Source organism: Rhinolophus hipposideros (genome assembly GCF_964194185.1).
Source record: "Rhinolophus hipposideros genome assembly, chromosome: 23".
Taxonomy (NCBI): Eukaryota; Metazoa; Chordata; class Mammalia; order Chiroptera; family Rhinolophidae; genus Rhinolophus; species Rhinolophus hipposideros.
This window is the reverse complement of record NC_138069.1, coordinates 24,417,566-24,434,447: the sequence shown is the minus strand read 5'-3', so window position 1 is coordinate 24,434,447 and position 16,882 is coordinate 24,417,566. Positions and strand designations below refer to the sequence as shown.

Below are 16,882 nucleotides of genomic sequence, written 5' to 3'. Positions count from 1 at the left end.
ATATACAAGCTTAATTAGAAACTCACCTGTGAAGCTGGTACTTTAACAACATGAGGTGGTATCCCAGTAACTGGAACAGCTCCACTGGGTGGAAGGTTCTTACTGGTCACAGATGCCCAGGAAAATGTCTAAGGTAACACCACCAACACCAGATGATTACACCATATATCAAAACACAGAAAAGCTCATAGCTCTTGATTTCTTGTATATAATGTATGCATCATATTTTCACAGGCAAGATGGAATTTATAAGTATCTTGAGATTCCTTTTCCCCCTTAGTTACAAATTTTGTACTAACATTTCTTAAGACTACTATGAAATGTAGTCCTAAGACTTTAGGATGATCTTGAACACCTTTTCAATCCATATCAAAATCACCAAACCCTATTATTTAACTGTTAATTATCTTATCTCCATCTCAACTGCCATGACCCTAATTCAAAATATGATTTTCTCTCTCTAGGAATACTGTAACAGCCACCTAACTGGTCATTCATTCTCAATGCAGCCAACCTATTTTTCTAACATCGGCGAGCTGAAGTCATCTCACCATTTCTTTCCTACTCACCTACTAGCTAAAGAAGAGAACCTTCAAAACCCTACCCATTTTACAGATATTTCCCATACCTAGAATAGTGCCTAGCACATGGGCACTTGTGACATACATAAATGACTGTTAGACATACATAAATGACACTATAAGATCCCTGACCCCATCAATACAGCACTGAAACACACTCCTCCACAGACCAGTGAATACAAAGGTTCTGTGAGTTCAGTGAACATTATCCTGATGTGACTTAGGAGTAACTTTTCTGAAAAGCTTCAAAATTTTGAAATCAGGTATTCCAATTAGAAAAGTAGTCCTATTTCAGCTATTTGCTTTTACCGCTACTGTAAAGTTACCCTCAGATTTCATAGGAAAAAGGTCTATTGTGCCATGTTATTTTTGAAAAAATATATGATCACTTGTTTTCCCCCCTTTCTTCCACCTCCCCCCGTCCACTCCGGTTCAAGCCGTTATTTCTCAGTCTAGTTTTATAGGACACAGCTCCCTGGCCCCCCGCTGAGGCAGTCGGACCCGCTCACGCTCGGTCGGCACTGGCTACTCCAGCACACAGTAGCCCACGGCAGCACTCGGCAGCCCAGCTCCAGGGAGAGCTGTTGTTCAGTCTTAGCTGTAGAGGGCACAGCTCACTGACCAATGTGGGAATTGAAACTGCGACCCTGGCGGTAAGAGCACAGCGCTCCAACCACCTGAGCCACAGGGACGGCCCCACTTGTTTGTTTTAACAAGCATGTAGTAAGTGCAATTTGAAGGATGAAATACTAAAAAGATGGAGAGTTGGCGATATAGTGATAAAAATAATATAGCACCTGCAATTTCTCATCTAAAAGGTATTCATGTTACTTAGAGGGGGAAAGTTACTTTCGATTTTATAAAGCAATACGCATCTTACTGAGGTATGGCTCAAGATGTAAGAAACTTCCCTGAACCACCAATATGTAAATGTTCCTACAAAGGAAAACCAAACAATAATAAAGGAGAAGAAATTTTTAAAAATAAGCTAGAAATAGAATGAAAATGAAGAATGTCACATACCCTCAAGTCTTCCTGCACTGTCTGCGCTATATCTGTAGGTGCTGGAGAAGAACTCTTCTGAGCATCCTCAGGAGCAGTTTCTTCCAATACTGGTTCAGACTTTTCCTCTTGGATTTCAGATACAGGTTCTTGCTCCGGTTCAGGTTCAGGATCAGGCTCTGGTTCAGCAACAGGTTCCTCTAGATGTTCTTCCAAGTCATTGCTTTCACAGGAAAAGTTTGAGAAATATCACTCTGCCCCCATGGATTTAGCAAGTATTTATTAACTAGAGACCAGAACCCCAAAATACCTCCCTCCCTCCAAAAAAGATCTAAGAAATTAAAACAAGTATTAAACAAGTATTAAATCTAAGTATTAAAACAAGACAACTTTTTAGAAAAGCACTCAATGAGCAAATGTTAACTGAAGTCAAATTGGCTAAATTCTCAAGCAAATGCCATCAAAGTGGCTCAAAATAAACCACATCATTATTTCTCAGTTAGAATCCCTGAACTAGTACAATGTACCTATCACTCATCACAAAACTCTAATAGGCTGCAGGGAGGGAGGAAAGGGCAGTTGAGTTGTTCAATGGGTAGATTCAGTTTTGCAAGATGAGAAGTCCTAGAGATGTGTTACTGTGTTACAATCATATGCGTATACTGCTTTACAGTATGCTTAAAAATGATTGGGGGCCGGCCCAGTGGCTCAGGCGGTTAGAGCTCCGTGCTCCTAACTCCGAAGGCTGCCGGTTCAATTCCCACATGGGCCAGTGGGCTCTCAATCACAAGGTTGTCAGTTCAATTTCTCGAGTCCCATAAGGGACGGTGGGCTCCGCCCCCTACAACTAAGATTGAACACGGCACCTTGAGCTGAGCTGCATCCTGGACGGCTCAGTTGGTTGGAGCGCATCCTCTCAACCACAAGGTTACCAGTTCGACTCCCGCAGGGATGGGTGGGCTGTGCCCCTTGCAACTAGCAAGGGCAACTGGACCTGGAGCTGAGCTGCGCCCTCCACAACTAAGACTGAAAGGACAACAACTTGAAGCTCAACGGCACCCTCCAAAAAACTTAAAGGACAACTTGACTTGGGGAGAAAAAAAAAAAAGTCCTGGGAGTACACACTGTTCCCCAGTAAAGTCCTATTCCCCTTCCCCAATAAAATCTTTTAAAAAAATGGTTAAGAAGGTAAATTTTACTCAGGGATACTGTGGATACCTGATCATGGCATTGTACATCAGAAGCTAAACATTAATGAATGCCAACTATAATTTTATATATATAATGTGATGGTTCAGTGTGAGGTCGGAGGGATAGTGGATGGGGGGAGGGGGGTTCACAGTATGAGGGACATAAATGATGAACGTCTAAGTATTACCTTGTTTTGTACACCTGAAACTAATAAATAAATTAATAAAAAAAAAAAAAAAAAAAAAAAAGAAGGTAAATTTTATGTTAACGTGGTTTTATCCACCGAAAAAAAACCTCTTATAATAAACAAACACATATGGAATTTGAGAAAAAAAGACGTTATGATTCATAATAGTTCTTAAACTTCCACATGAATCAGTTTGTTAAAGCTGCAGATGTTCCCCACCCCCCCCATAATTTTAATTCTGGTAGGTTTTGTGGTGCAACGATAAATCATTTTCAACCAACCCAGGTGAGTACCGTGGTTAGTTCATCATCCCACCTTGAGAAAGATTTGAAAATATATTTTAAGCACTGTGTATTAACATTATTGGTATCACATGGCAACAAGTATTAATTTCAATTTCTATCAAACACATTTCTGTTCCAGTTGCAGATTAAAGAAGAAAAAACCCTAATATACAATCACACATTTATTTTCTGAGTTAGTGAAATTCTTTACCTACTATTCATGTCTTAATATCTATCAATTAATGCGGGATCTCTAAATAAATCTTTGTACACTTTATATTCCTGCCATAGAACTTAATGCAGTGGCTTGATGTGTTAAATACTTGGTAAGAAATCCCAATTCTTTTTCACTTACCACCCAGAAAAAACTAAACCAAAAAGCAACTGGTGGGTACTAAGTAATCCTCATAGTGCAATCTATATTAAATTTTGTTATAGATTTTTGTTAGCTCAAAGATAACAAAAGTAAAACCTTTCTTCTGGGAAGTTATCATTATTATGTGAGATAATTCTGAGAATACATGACTGCCCTCCAACCAAGGAAAAGACCAGACAACCCAAATTCTCATGCAGCTCTGGACAGATGAACAAAGTTTTGCTTACCTGACAGCCTGATCATAAAAAGTTCCAGAATCATCAGGTACCACCTCCGGTGTCTGCTGTCTTTCTTCAGGTTCCTCTACTTCTTCCTCAGATTCTAAGTGAGAAAAGAAATTTAAAGTAATTTGTGCTTACTTAATTCACAAATATATTCACTTTCACAATGTTCATCATAACAAAAAAGGCAATGAAATAAGAAAAGCAGAATTAAGACAACTGTAGTGTTTGGGTTAAGAACATGGAATGAGGTCATATTTCCAGTAATCCAATACAGCCTCTACCACCTAACTAACTACATCAGGCAAATTACTTCTCTGCATCGCAGTGCTCCAATCTATTAAATGGGAACAACAGTACCTAAAGAACTTATCCATAAGACTGTTTGATTACACAATAAATATAAAGCACTCAGAATCATCTCAGCCACATAGAAATTGTTTTGAAACAATTCTCCAAGAGGTTCGTGTTTCTGTACATCTGACAATTGAGGCAATGGCTACCCTTTATTCCAGATTATCTTTTAAGAATATTTACATAGCAAACAAACTCAGAAAATAGTGTCTCCCTTCAGAGCCAGGGAAGACATATTTACTGCCCATTATAAAAGATGTGGGTTCCCTAAACTTAAGGTTCCACTCTTGTAATGCACCACTGCAGTGCAAGTAATTTTTGGACTTCTTCATGATGTCCTATGGAACAGTGGCAAATGCTACTACTGTTGCTATGAGTATAACCTGTCTACTTCTTAGTTTTGTCTTCTACCAATACCCATGAAGTAGGCTAACCTTTAAACTTCAAGTAGGTTTAAAACTCAGTTTATGTCTTAACAATTAGGAGTTACCAAAGAAGAATACAGAGGACAAAGAAAACATTCAAGAAATTCATATTCTCTTCAGGTCAATTAAAGCCATCAAAAAATTTACACAAGTAACTTACCCTCCTGAGGCTCAGTGACAAAGCCACCAAAGACCTCATCTTGGTATCTGAAGATGTCGTTGTGAACGTAGAACTTATTTGCCACAGAACCCTGCAATGCCAACAAAAAGTTTTCATTTATTCAGCCGACTTTTAAAAAACCAAATCACTCTATTCCAGGCAACATTGCCCCTGTCCCCCTGCCCCGCAGGAGCCACTTGTCAGTATCTGCAGACACTTCAGTTTTCACATTGGGAAGTGCAAGTGACTACTGAGGGCAGCGATGCTGCTAAACATCCTTCAATGTACAGGAAGGACATCCAGGCACAACAAAGACTTATTCAGTCCAAAATATTAATAACACCAAGACTGAAAAACCTTGCTCTACATTATGCCTGTTAAAAACTATACTCAAATAGAGCCCATACCTCAAATCATTTCTTGAATAATAAATACGTATTACCAACTACAGCAGATATTTAAAATTTCCTAAATCTGTATCCAAGACTATTCATACGAGCACTCAAGGGTGGTGTAGCTGAAAAGATCTGCTTACACTAGGTATAGACAAATTTGAGTCTAAATTCAACTATGTCAATTACTAGTTGTTGAACTTCTAAAGCTATTTCCTCATCTGTAAACAGGGATACCAACATACACCTTAGAGTTTATTTATTAAATAAGGCAGTTTATGTAACAATGCTCTATATACTAAGGTAATGTTAGATTCTTCCTCTTTAAAGGAAAAAGGGAACTATAAGTAAACTTACTTGGCAGTCATCTCCCCCATGATTCCTTGCATATTTAGGAGTCCATCAATAGTTTTACACTGCAGATAATCTAAGCCTTCCTCTAAAAATCATGACTAAAATGATCTCATGTAATTTTTCAAAGACAGTGATTTTATATTCAAACAGTTAAATGATAGGGGTTAGACTCACTAACCTAAACAGAAAATTATCTTAAGAGTAATGCTAGAGAAAACATTTCATCAGCAAGTCCTTATTGAGCCACTTCCACATGCTTATTCTTATCACATAGGCTTCCTGCTGACTCAGTCGTGACCAGTGACCAGTCAGGAAGACTGTACAAATGCAATTATTCAACATAAACCTGTGGTCTTTGCATGGTAAATATGATAACTAAAAAGGAGCTGATCCCACACTGCGGCTGGGGCATGGACAGCGCAAAAGTTAAGCCAAAACATCTTGTGCCCCAAAGTTCAAGTTCTCCAACAAAACAAAACAAAACAAAAACCATAGGAGCGTTCACTCTACCATATCTGAAATATTTCAGACATCAGCATAAAGTTAACAATGGATTAAATCCATTAAATAAAGACTACACGAGTGATTAACACATAGAAAAAGCAGGGTTCTTTACAGTAAAATGCCAACAAATAAATACAGAATGATAGAATCAGATAATAACCATCAGGGCAGCAGTTGGTTCCCACCAAGAATCATCAATGAATGTAAAAACTAGTACATAAGTTTGATGAAGAATAGGATATATGCGTAGTCTCAAAGAATCACCCCCAATGTACTTACTAAAGTAAAAATACTAACTTCACAGTGGTGAAACCTATTGACCATCACCTTACCTAAGTGATCAAAGTTAACATCACTAATAACAGGACTAAACAGCGTCAAGAGCCTCCCTACTGTGAGGCACTGAAGGCACGTGTATGACCTAAATCTAATCACAAGGGAGTATCAGACCAATTTAAACTGAGGCATTCTACAGAGTAACTTCATCGTGCTCTTCAAAAGATTGAAGAATTACTGCAGATTAAAGGAGACTGCAGACACATTATAGTTATACATACACAATGTGTAATCCTGGACTGAATCTTGGACCAGGGGAAAAAATTACTATACACAGGATATTGGGACAATAACCGAAATGTAAATATTGATTAGATGGTAACTGCATTATAACAGTATTTCTTAAATTTGATAACTGTACTATTATGGAAGACAGTTCCTTCCTTTTTCTTAGGAAATGCTCACTTAAAGATTTGAGGATGACTGGGCATGGTATCTCCAACTTTCAAATGGTTTAGATTTTACAGATAAGTGAAAAGAATTATGAACGTGTGGACAAGTGCGGACAGTGGCACTAGGTAGAGTATGTGGGAATTACTGCACATACTACTTTAAGTTTGAAATTTCAAAATGAAGCTATTCAGAGATGCACAACCTTTCATTGTTCTGTTTTCATACCTCAGGAGCAAGGACAAATGTTTGCATGAATCTCCTCAAAGCTTGGTTGTTATTGGAGAGCAAACCCATCACCTGGACCACCACACCATCATTCAAAGTGGCATGAGCATCAACATGGCGAATCTTAGTGTGGCAGTTGGTGAAGTTTTGTGACATCACTTTCCTATGAATTTCCTAAGGAATCGAAGCAAGAGTTACTGCCTTAAAATTTAGTCTCCAACAACAACAAAAAAAACACTTTCTAATACAACACAGGTAAAGAGAATCTGCATGTTTAAATTACAACTACACAAACCCTACTCTGTATAGTACAGTATACTCCTCTTGACCACCTCTTGAGCCTTTTAAAATACTATCTGTCCTTCATTAACATACCTAAAGTGTTTACAATAGATGATCCCCATGCTAAAACCAATTATCTTCTAACATCAGAAAACTTACATCCTAATCATACAAAATGAGCAAAAGTGGCATCATACGCTTCTCAATGATTATCACATTAATCAAATAAGTTACTGAATACCTAAATTTCTAAAAAGTTGAGAAATCTATGAAGCATGTATTCATCCCAGTTTTATGGGTTATTTTCCAGCTGCTTACCAGCCTACAACAAGCTTGGTATGCTTACTTTCTGTCCATAGACCGCATCTGCTGGTTTTCCATTTGAATCCAATCCCCCATGGACATAAGAAGAGTTCTTTCCATAAAATCTGTGGAACAGGAAAGTAATTTATTGTCATCTTCAAGTATCCTAAGACCAAGTACTTATTTTTCACGTTTGGTACCTAACTGCCTGCCACACTGGCAGATTCTTGGAGGCAGGACTGTGCTCTGTTTCATCTTTGCAGGCAATCAGAGCCGCCCCTACTGTCAGTCAACACTAGCTGAATGGGAGTGGTTGGTCGAAGCAGAACACTTACTAGATGATCGGGTTGGGAAGAATCCTGTAGTTCATACCAGGAAGGCCACTTAAGATAAAACAGAAGTTCTTGTTTTCACTCAAAAATAAAACAGGCAGTTTTGACATAGGTGAGTACATCTAAACTCTCCATAGAGCTCAAGAGTCCTTTTATATCTAATGCATGTGAGGAGTTCCCATTAAAACCCCATTAACTCATGCACGTGGGTTTTAGCAGTCGTTTTTAATCATTTTTGCTGGTGCACTAAGAGTTATAGACTTTAATTCCCATACCTTTAATTTCCTCAATCCTCAATTGCTTTGTTTCCATTATAATACTGTACTGGCACAGGAAGGGCACACGAATCCACCCAGCCACCCACAGGAAATGCCCCAACCCAAGGAGTACCACACTATAAGGATGGATTTCTTGATATCTGTACTCAGGATAAACAATTTTTCACAAATGAGCCCATACATGCCATTCTACATCCTGATTCTGCCTCCCTTTGCCCATCAAAAGGGGGAAAGCTCAGGGACCACAAGAACCCCAAGTCTACCTTTTAGTTGTCAAACTTATTAAAAGGTTGCCTATCAGCCAGTGAAATCAATTCACTGCTGGCTAAGCCACTTTTCATCATATCTAAGATGTACCTCACAGATGAAACGTGGAAAAAAAAAAAGACATCTTAGAATCAATAAATACTGACATGAAATATATCAATGCATTTGGTTAGTTTCAACTCCTGCTCTTTTTGAACTCAAATTTATCTAACTTCTAAGGGCACACAATAAAATCTGACATAAAACAGAAAAAAAGTAAGTTCGGAGACTTTTTCTAGCACTTAATACTCATGTGAATGCTAGCAAACTGTTAAGCCCTGGGCATCTTTACCTGCAAAATGCAGTTAACTCTGCTACAATGCCTTACTAAAAGATTTGGGAAAAGATCAAGAGAAAACAGGTGAAAGTGTTTTGGAAGTTATAAAGCCTTAAAAAAAAAAAGAATCAAAAGAAATATTTTCCCTTTTCAGAGCAAGGACTCAAACTGAATTTAAAAAGGACCCCTCGCACACTGCTGGTGTGCGTGTCAACTGGTGCAGCCAGTATGGAAAACAGTATGGAGGTTCCCCAAAAATTCAGACTAGAACCACCATATGACCCAGCAATCCATCTTCTGGCTATCTACCCCCAAAATTTGAAAACACTTATTTGTAAAGGTATATGTACTCCTATGTGTATTACAGCATTATTCACAACAGCCAAGACACACAAACAACCTATGTGTCCTTTGACAGATGACTGATACAGAAGATGAGATATATATATAAAATAGAATATGACTCAGCTATAAAAAGGATGAAATTATTGTCATTTGCAACAACATGGATGGATCTTAAGAGTATCATACTAAGTGAAATAAGTCAAATGCAAAAGAACAAGAACAGTATGATTTCACTCATATGCAAGATATAAAACTGAAAGCAACAAACTCATAAAGACAAACAGAATATGGTGGTCACCAGAGGGGAAAGGCAGTGGGGAGGACAATATGGTGACAAAGGAGACTAGACTTTGCGTGGTCAACACACAATGGAGTATATGCGTGTTGTAGTTATACACCTGATAATTACATAATGCTATTAACCAAAGTTACGTCAATAAATTTAATTTTAAAAAATTGAACATAGTAAAAAAAAGAATTTATAAGTTTTCTTTTATACCTAATAATCATGTGCTATCCAATGTGCAAGCTTTTCTAGAGAAAAAAATAGTTCTAGTCCAACAAATTACACATTTTGGAATTTCTAAGAATTTTAACAAGTCCACATAAACAGACTGTATAATGCAACACTGTGTACAGAAGGAAATAATGGAAGCATGTCATTAGGGGATTAAAGTGTTCTATATCTCGGCTTTCATCAACAAAACAAATAGTAACAAGTGTTGGAGAGGCTGTGGAGAAAAAGGAACTCTCATACACTGTTGGTGGGAATGCAGACTGGTGCAGCCGCTATGGAAGGCAGTGTGGAGGTTCCTCAAGAAATTACGAATAGAATTACCATATGACCCAGCAATCGCTCTCCTGGGTATCTACCCCAAAAATATAAAAGCATTTCTCTATAGAGACACGTGTACGCCAATGTTCATTGCAGCTTTGTTTACGGTGGCCAAGACATGGAAACAACCAAAATGTCCTTCGATAGATGAATGGATAAAGAAGTTGTGGTACATATACACAATGGAATACTGTTCTGCCATGAGAAAAGATGCAATAGGAGCATTTGTGACAACATGGATGGATCTTGAGAGTATAATGCTAAGTGAAATAAGTCAGACAGAAAAAGCAGAGAACCCTATGATTTCACTGATATGTGGTATATAAACCAAAAAGAACAAGACAAACAAATGAGAAACAAAAACTCATAGACAGAGACAATAATTTAGTGGTTACCAGAGGGTAAGGGGGTGGGGGGGTGGGTGATGAGGGTAAAGGGGATCAAATATATGGTGATGGAAGGAGAACTGACTCTGGGTGGTGAACACACAATGGGATTTATAGACGATGTAATACAGAATTGTACACCTGAAATCTATGTAAATTTACTAACAATTGTCACCCCAATAAATTTAATTTAAAAAAAAAAAAGTGTTCTATATCTCTATAAAATAAAAACTCTGGATACTAAAACTAATTTGATACATGTGTTACCTATGTAAAATGACCCCAGATTATTTTTAAAAACCTAAAAGACAATATATTAAAATGTTTGCATATACATAGAAATATTGTTAGTATGGTCTTACTTCCCTATTTCATAATCTGTTTTAATTTATAATAAGCATGTATTGTTTCCACTAAAAAGATACCCCAATTTTTTAAAAACACGTCAATACAAGTGTGTTCTTATGGGAACAGTCTTGAATATTCTTCAATACATTCTTACTAAATAATTCATGACTCACCAAAAACAGCAAAACAGAAACAAAAGCATGAATATTATACCTTTATATTTTCAGGTACTATTTTTGTGATAATGTATAAGTTTTGGTAATTTAGTCTAACTTTTTAATAACATCTGTACAAACTAATAATAAATGAATAAACTATATACATATACATGTATATATATGTATGTATAGACATGTATACATATATGTATGTATACTCTACTTAAAATTATGTAATTTTAACAGCCATAGTTTATTGGTACTTACATAAAATGCTATCATGAAACAACCCTACAATGTGCCTGATGAGTAACATAATCTCAAGGATAAGTCCCCACATACTAAAACATCGCATTAGATAGTGCAGCAATGTTTTACCTGTGTAGCATGTCTGGGGCCTGGTTCAGCAGTGTGTAATACTGTCTCACGAATTCCCGCCCGACCAGCAGGGGACTAGGCTTCTCCATAACCATTGCTTTGGTCAATTCAACCTGGGGGAAAAAAAAGTATGTTCAACCTGAAAGAGCAAGAACAGGGGGGAAGTGGCAGGAGAGAAGACAATCATTTAGCTAAAACCAACTAAATTTAGACGAGATCACTTCAGCAATTCTTGGTTTTAAAAAATGAATAAATATTGTAAGAACAAACAAAACCCACAGACCAGGTGAGATTTCATACATTCAGATTTATTACAATCAGCTAAATATGGGGAGGAAAATCACTATGAAGAATTCATCGTTATTCACAACAGCCAATTTTCTTAGATTGAGTATAAGAACCTCAAAGTATTTCCATCATGCATTCTAGCATAATTTTCTTAAGTTGTCAAACCATATTAAGTGTTCCAGTTTTAAGATTACAAACAGATTCTTATTTATGGCTTTATTTGATTCAATGGCAATAAAATCAAACAATGAATATAGCTTAGACATACAGGCACATACATCACCGTTTTAGTCAAACTAAGTTAAAATAGTATTTAGTATCTTTAGAAAAGAAACCACAGAAACTAAAAGTTCTAAATATGCTTAATTTCTTGTACAATAGGACCAAAAATAATCTGAAAATATGGGCAAAAGTTAACAAAATTGTTTTTAGTCAGCAAAATAATCCCTACCCACTTTAAAATTATCATGATGATTTACAGTACCTTTGAGTGTTAAGGAAGTAATTACTGTCAGTTATTATTTATAAAAAAAACTTTTTGAAAAAGACATTAGGCACGAAATAATCCCAACTTTCCATTTGAGATAAAATCATCTTGAATTTAAAAGCAAACAGAGGGATATGTACATATTAATCACAGTATTTAAAAGGTGACAAAATTTTATTTCAGTTTTCTTAAAGGATGGGTAATTCCTACACAAGCAATTTGTGGAGATATGTTTAACCTCATCTACTGCATTTCTGCATTATTAAGCATCTGTACCATTTACGACTTGTTTCACCAAAATCTAAGAAATTAGTGCAAGGCCTGTTCATTTTCCCAATAACAGGAAGCTATGGAATAGCTTCCCAGTCATACTGGCGAGTAGCTTGCCTGCAGGTATGGTTGTTAGGACATGACATAAGTAACAAGAATTTGAATCCTCAATAGTTTAGTGGTTACCAGAGGGTAAGGAGGGTGGGGGGTGGGAGATGAGGGTAAGGGGGATCAAATATATGGTGATGGAAGGAGAACTGACTCTGGGTGGTGAACACACAATGGGATTTATAGATGATGTAATACAGAATTGTACACCTGAAATCTATGTAAATTTACTAACAATTGTCACCCCAATAAATTAAAAAATTTAAAAAAAAGAATTTGAATCCCAAGTCTTAAATGAAAATATTTCAAAGTAGACTAATCAGAGGCAGAATGAGAAACTGTTTTATGTTTTCCCCTGGCTCTTGGTCCAGAAAAAAGATACTTTCAGATGTTCCTAGATGTACTGATCCCAGATTCTTCAAAACTGAAGATCCTGCGATGTCTAACTGTAATCTTTAACAGTCATGTAGCCTGTTTTTGAGTTTTAAGATTTTCCGTTTCTTCACTTAAATCAGAGCAACTGTATTTTTTTATACATTAGAGTTCCCATATAAATTTTCCCTTCTTAAAAAGGCTTAGTTACTATATTCGAAAACCACCAACATCTGACCCAACCTCAGATAAAAGGAAAAACTTCTATGTGATTGCATCACATCCCCAGATCTCACAACTAATTTCAGAAATGGAAGACAGGTCTTTCAATTCTTTGGAATCTGGTGAAGTTAGTATCATTTTCATTCCATTAAGTTGTAGTTACATATTTTCTAATACATAAAGAGACTGAACAAAAAGTTTTGTTTCCCTTGCTCATCCAAAATATGTAATAAATCCACAATATAAAAAGCAATTCAAATAAAAGGAACCTTCATGAAAGGACAGATAAATCAAATAAAAACACTACACATTAAGTAAATTCCTATTTTCTTACTAATTGCCTTGCTTCTCTTTAGTACCATCTGCTCTTAATGCCCAGTCAATTATTACAAATGTCATCATTACTAGACTAATAACATCAACCTAACTGTATCCTTTGGTACTGACAAGTAGTCTTATTGGAATACAAATTTGTAACATTTTATCAAATACTACTTCTCACATCCAATCTTCCTATGCAAATGATGAAAATCCTCTAGGTTGTGTATCAAAGGTAAGAAAAGGTAAAACCTATAGACCACCTCTAAAACTTCTCTTTTCCCTTTATTTGAGATTACCTAGATAACTCAAATTAAAATTTAAAAAAAGCTCATTACTGATTTGATTATAACATTATCATCAACATTTTATTTCAGGTCACCACCATAAAGCCAAGTAAGTCAAGTTAAACAAATGCATATGCTAAATTGATCTTTATTTCGTTTGTAGGTTTTTCTTTATTTTCTCTTTTCTCTCTCTTTTTTTTAATTTGTGGGGGTTGGAGATTTTCCTTAACTGTTGTAATTCTGAAGCTTGTCAAAAAAATCTGTACCCCCACCAAGTTTCCAAATGTTAATTTTATTAGTTTAACAGTTTAATATAATTAAATATTTTGTAAACTAGGTTTTCAATTAGCATTTTTAAAAATTTTCCGAAGACAGTACTTTATTTGGGGTTGAAATTTTTAACTTCAGAAACATGCAATTCAGCTATGTTGAAACCAAATTTTCAACACTCTGGTACTAAAGTTACAAGTTTTAATGTCAGTCATGAGGCTTGCCTCTAACACCTATGTAGTCTCCCATCACTTATGTTTACACTACAAGCATTACATAGTTCCATTCAAGTGGAGGCCCTGGCTCTTAAAAGGTCTCTCCTTTAAGCTCTTCTATAATAAATATTGACCAATGAGCTTAAGGGAAATAGTAGCAGTATTTAAAAATAATATTCCTGTCAATTATATCTCAATAAAACTGGGGAAAAAATAATATTCCATGTGGCAAAGTATGCACAGAATTTTAGTAAAAAGAAACTATATTGTGTCATTGCTTTAAAAAGACTTATCCCGAAATAAAATAGCCAAAGGCTTCAAGAATTCTACATTAGTTAAGGAGAATGCAAGCTTTTTCCTTAATGTTCAGTTTCTTAAGAGTAGAGACCATTTCTTAGATAACTTTCTAGCCCCAAAACTTTACAGTATCTCACACATAACAGGAATAAACAGTTTTCTTTCATTCAACATTTTCATATAAAAGGTTAAATTTTTATACAAGCAAAATGCATTTCTGACCATTCATTTGTCAGGTTAAACTGTCAGGGCTTCCAGAATTGAGATTAAGATAGCAAGTACAACACTGTTTCTTTAATGATTAAGAAAAGGCCAAAGAGAAAACTAAGCTAAGGTGCCAGAAAGTAGTTGCCTGAGAGGTAACTGAATGAAAAGGCCCACAGGGAACCTGGTTAGAGAAATCCATGTATCTGGGTGATAGTTACATGTATACCACTGAAAAACTTTTCAAACTGAACCCTTACATTCTATAATCTTGTTTGTAAATTATGCCTCAAAAATTCTAAATAAAAAATGCTTTCACATGAAAAAAATCCTGAAGACATCATAAAGTATATTGGAATAATTAAAAATATTGAATGAACCACCCAACAGCACTAGTCACTACAAAATGTTTGGGGAAGTTCTTTGGTAATCTACGACCATACACCGCAAGTTTTGTGAATAACTTTGTGTGTTTAATCGCCATTCTCAGTAAAAAGAAAATGTTGGCAATTTGAGCCTAAAAGATCTAAGTCTACACAGACTCAATCAATCCTAACAGAAAAAATTTCCTCTGTGAAACCTTCATCTTCGTTTCTGGCCCAAACATAAAACACAGCAATGAGAAATATGTGAGGTAAAATCATACCTACTGAGAATAAAGTCTTTAATCTCACTCTCATTCATCAGAATGCTCAATTCTATCCAATCTAAAATAACGAAAGTAAACAAATTCAAATGGATTCATCTCAGAAAATTTGGTGTTTTGCCATTTACTGATTCACTGTGACAATCATAAACTATGAACATCAACGAAAACACATGACAAAAAGTTCCAAAATTCTCCCTTATTCATTAAACACTCCTGTGTCCTTTCAAAAGACGTTTTACAAATTTGTACAACTATGGAGTCTGGTTGTTCCTAATATAACAGCACATGCCAATGGATACATTACTGATTAGGCTATGAAGTGTGTACCAAAATCAGGAGTAGGAAACCAGTTTCATTGTTTGAATTATCAATAGTAATTCTCCCTTTCCCATGATGATATGAAGACTTCCTAAAAGATACCTGCCACTCTCCCAAGACAAAGTAAGTTCTTTAAATAAACATTCCAAATAATTCCAATTTGGAGATCACTCCCTTATTACATTGCTTTCAGATCAACAGGATAAACCTCTTGGGGTCTATATTAAAAAACACTCAAAACTAATATTCCTAAGAATGATATAACTGAAATCATTACAGTCTAGAGAGATAAAAAATGAAAGAAACAGGACCTAGGAATAAAGAGAAGGGGAAAATCACTCATTTTTCACTAAAGGATGTTTACTTTCCACTAATTTTATATCCAAGTTTATAAATATTCCCAGTACTTGTGAATGTCATAATATCCCAAAATTGTACTCTAAGAAAGGGACAAGAAAAATGTATTTTAAAAATTATACTTTCCCTTAAAATTGTTTTCTAGAAATACTGAAAAGGTACTAGGTTAGGGAACAGTTCTTGATCTCAAGAACTAAAGAAAAAAATTGCCGCTTAGAAATCTTTAAAGAGGGAAGGCTATAAACATGAGCTTCAGTTTACCAGTTCCACACTGAACACTCCAAATCGAAGATAAGTAAAACATGACAAATAAAATTGGAAAATGAGCACTGTATTTTAAAATAGTGAATGAGTATTTGAGATACAGCAAAAGGAAACCCTAAATTTTCTTTAACCGTTTCTCTCACTGGTGAAAAATTCTCCAACACCATTCACTAGTTGTGCTCCTGGGCTGCTCTTTCATCTGTAAAACTAAAATCATAATTACAAGAACACTATATAATGGGAGTACTGTGCACCTATTAAAAAGATTAAGACTCAGACCTCTGCATTGCTGGAAAGTCCTGGGATGAACACGAGTTCCTTTAAGAATTAAAAAAACAAAAACAAAAAACAAAACGGGTACCAATGTCCAACAACTAGTGGCAAGTTATCTTACATATTTTAGCTCTCTTGAAATGGAGTGATCTTCAAAATCCCTTTAGATTTATAACTCCACAAATTAACTCTACTGTGTGATTCTAATTAGTACAAGTGGGGTACTTGATAAACAGATCTGAGGACCACAGGACATGTCTCTGTATTTATTAGTAGCAGCTGTGGATGGCCCAAGTTCAACTTTTGACGGTATAGGAAGTTTTCTGTCTGGTTACTTTCTCCCAATTCTCAGGGCAAAGGTCTAAGAGCTAAGCAGTCTCCTAAAAAAAACTCTTTAAAATTTTCACCTTTAAATTTGTCTTAAAACAAGATATCTATTTACTTTGCTTTTTAAAGGATTTTATCAGAAT

At 35.8% G+C, this 16,882-nt stretch overlaps 1 protein-coding gene across 5 annotated transcripts in view; it reads right to left on the bottom strand.

The window, feature by feature from the left end:
* The window catches only part of LOC308491562 (ras GTPase-activating protein-binding protein 1), a 296,580-nt gene that overhangs the window by 26,989 nt on the left and 252,709 nt on the right, over positions 1-16,882 (bottom strand). For 4 of the 5 annotated variants that reach the window (XM_081035381.1, XM_081035386.1, XM_081035387.1 and 1 more), the window contains 7 exons: positions 11,214-11,326; positions 7,614-7,695; positions 6,986-7,159; positions 4,782-4,872; positions 3,849-3,942; positions 1,605-1,806; positions 27-128 (listed from right to left, as the gene is read on the bottom strand). In XM_081035381.1, the coding sequence (XP_080891507.1) occupies positions 27-128; positions 1,605-1,806; positions 3,849-3,942; positions 4,782-4,872; positions 6,986-7,159; positions 7,614-7,695; positions 11,214-11,326 (858 nt within the window). Of the gene's footprint in view, positions 1-26; positions 129-1,604; positions 1,807-3,848; positions 3,943-4,781; positions 4,873-6,985; positions 7,160-7,613; positions 7,696-11,213; positions 11,327-16,882 lie in introns of those variants that run through there. The other variant, XM_081035383.1, reaches the window with a different exon arrangement.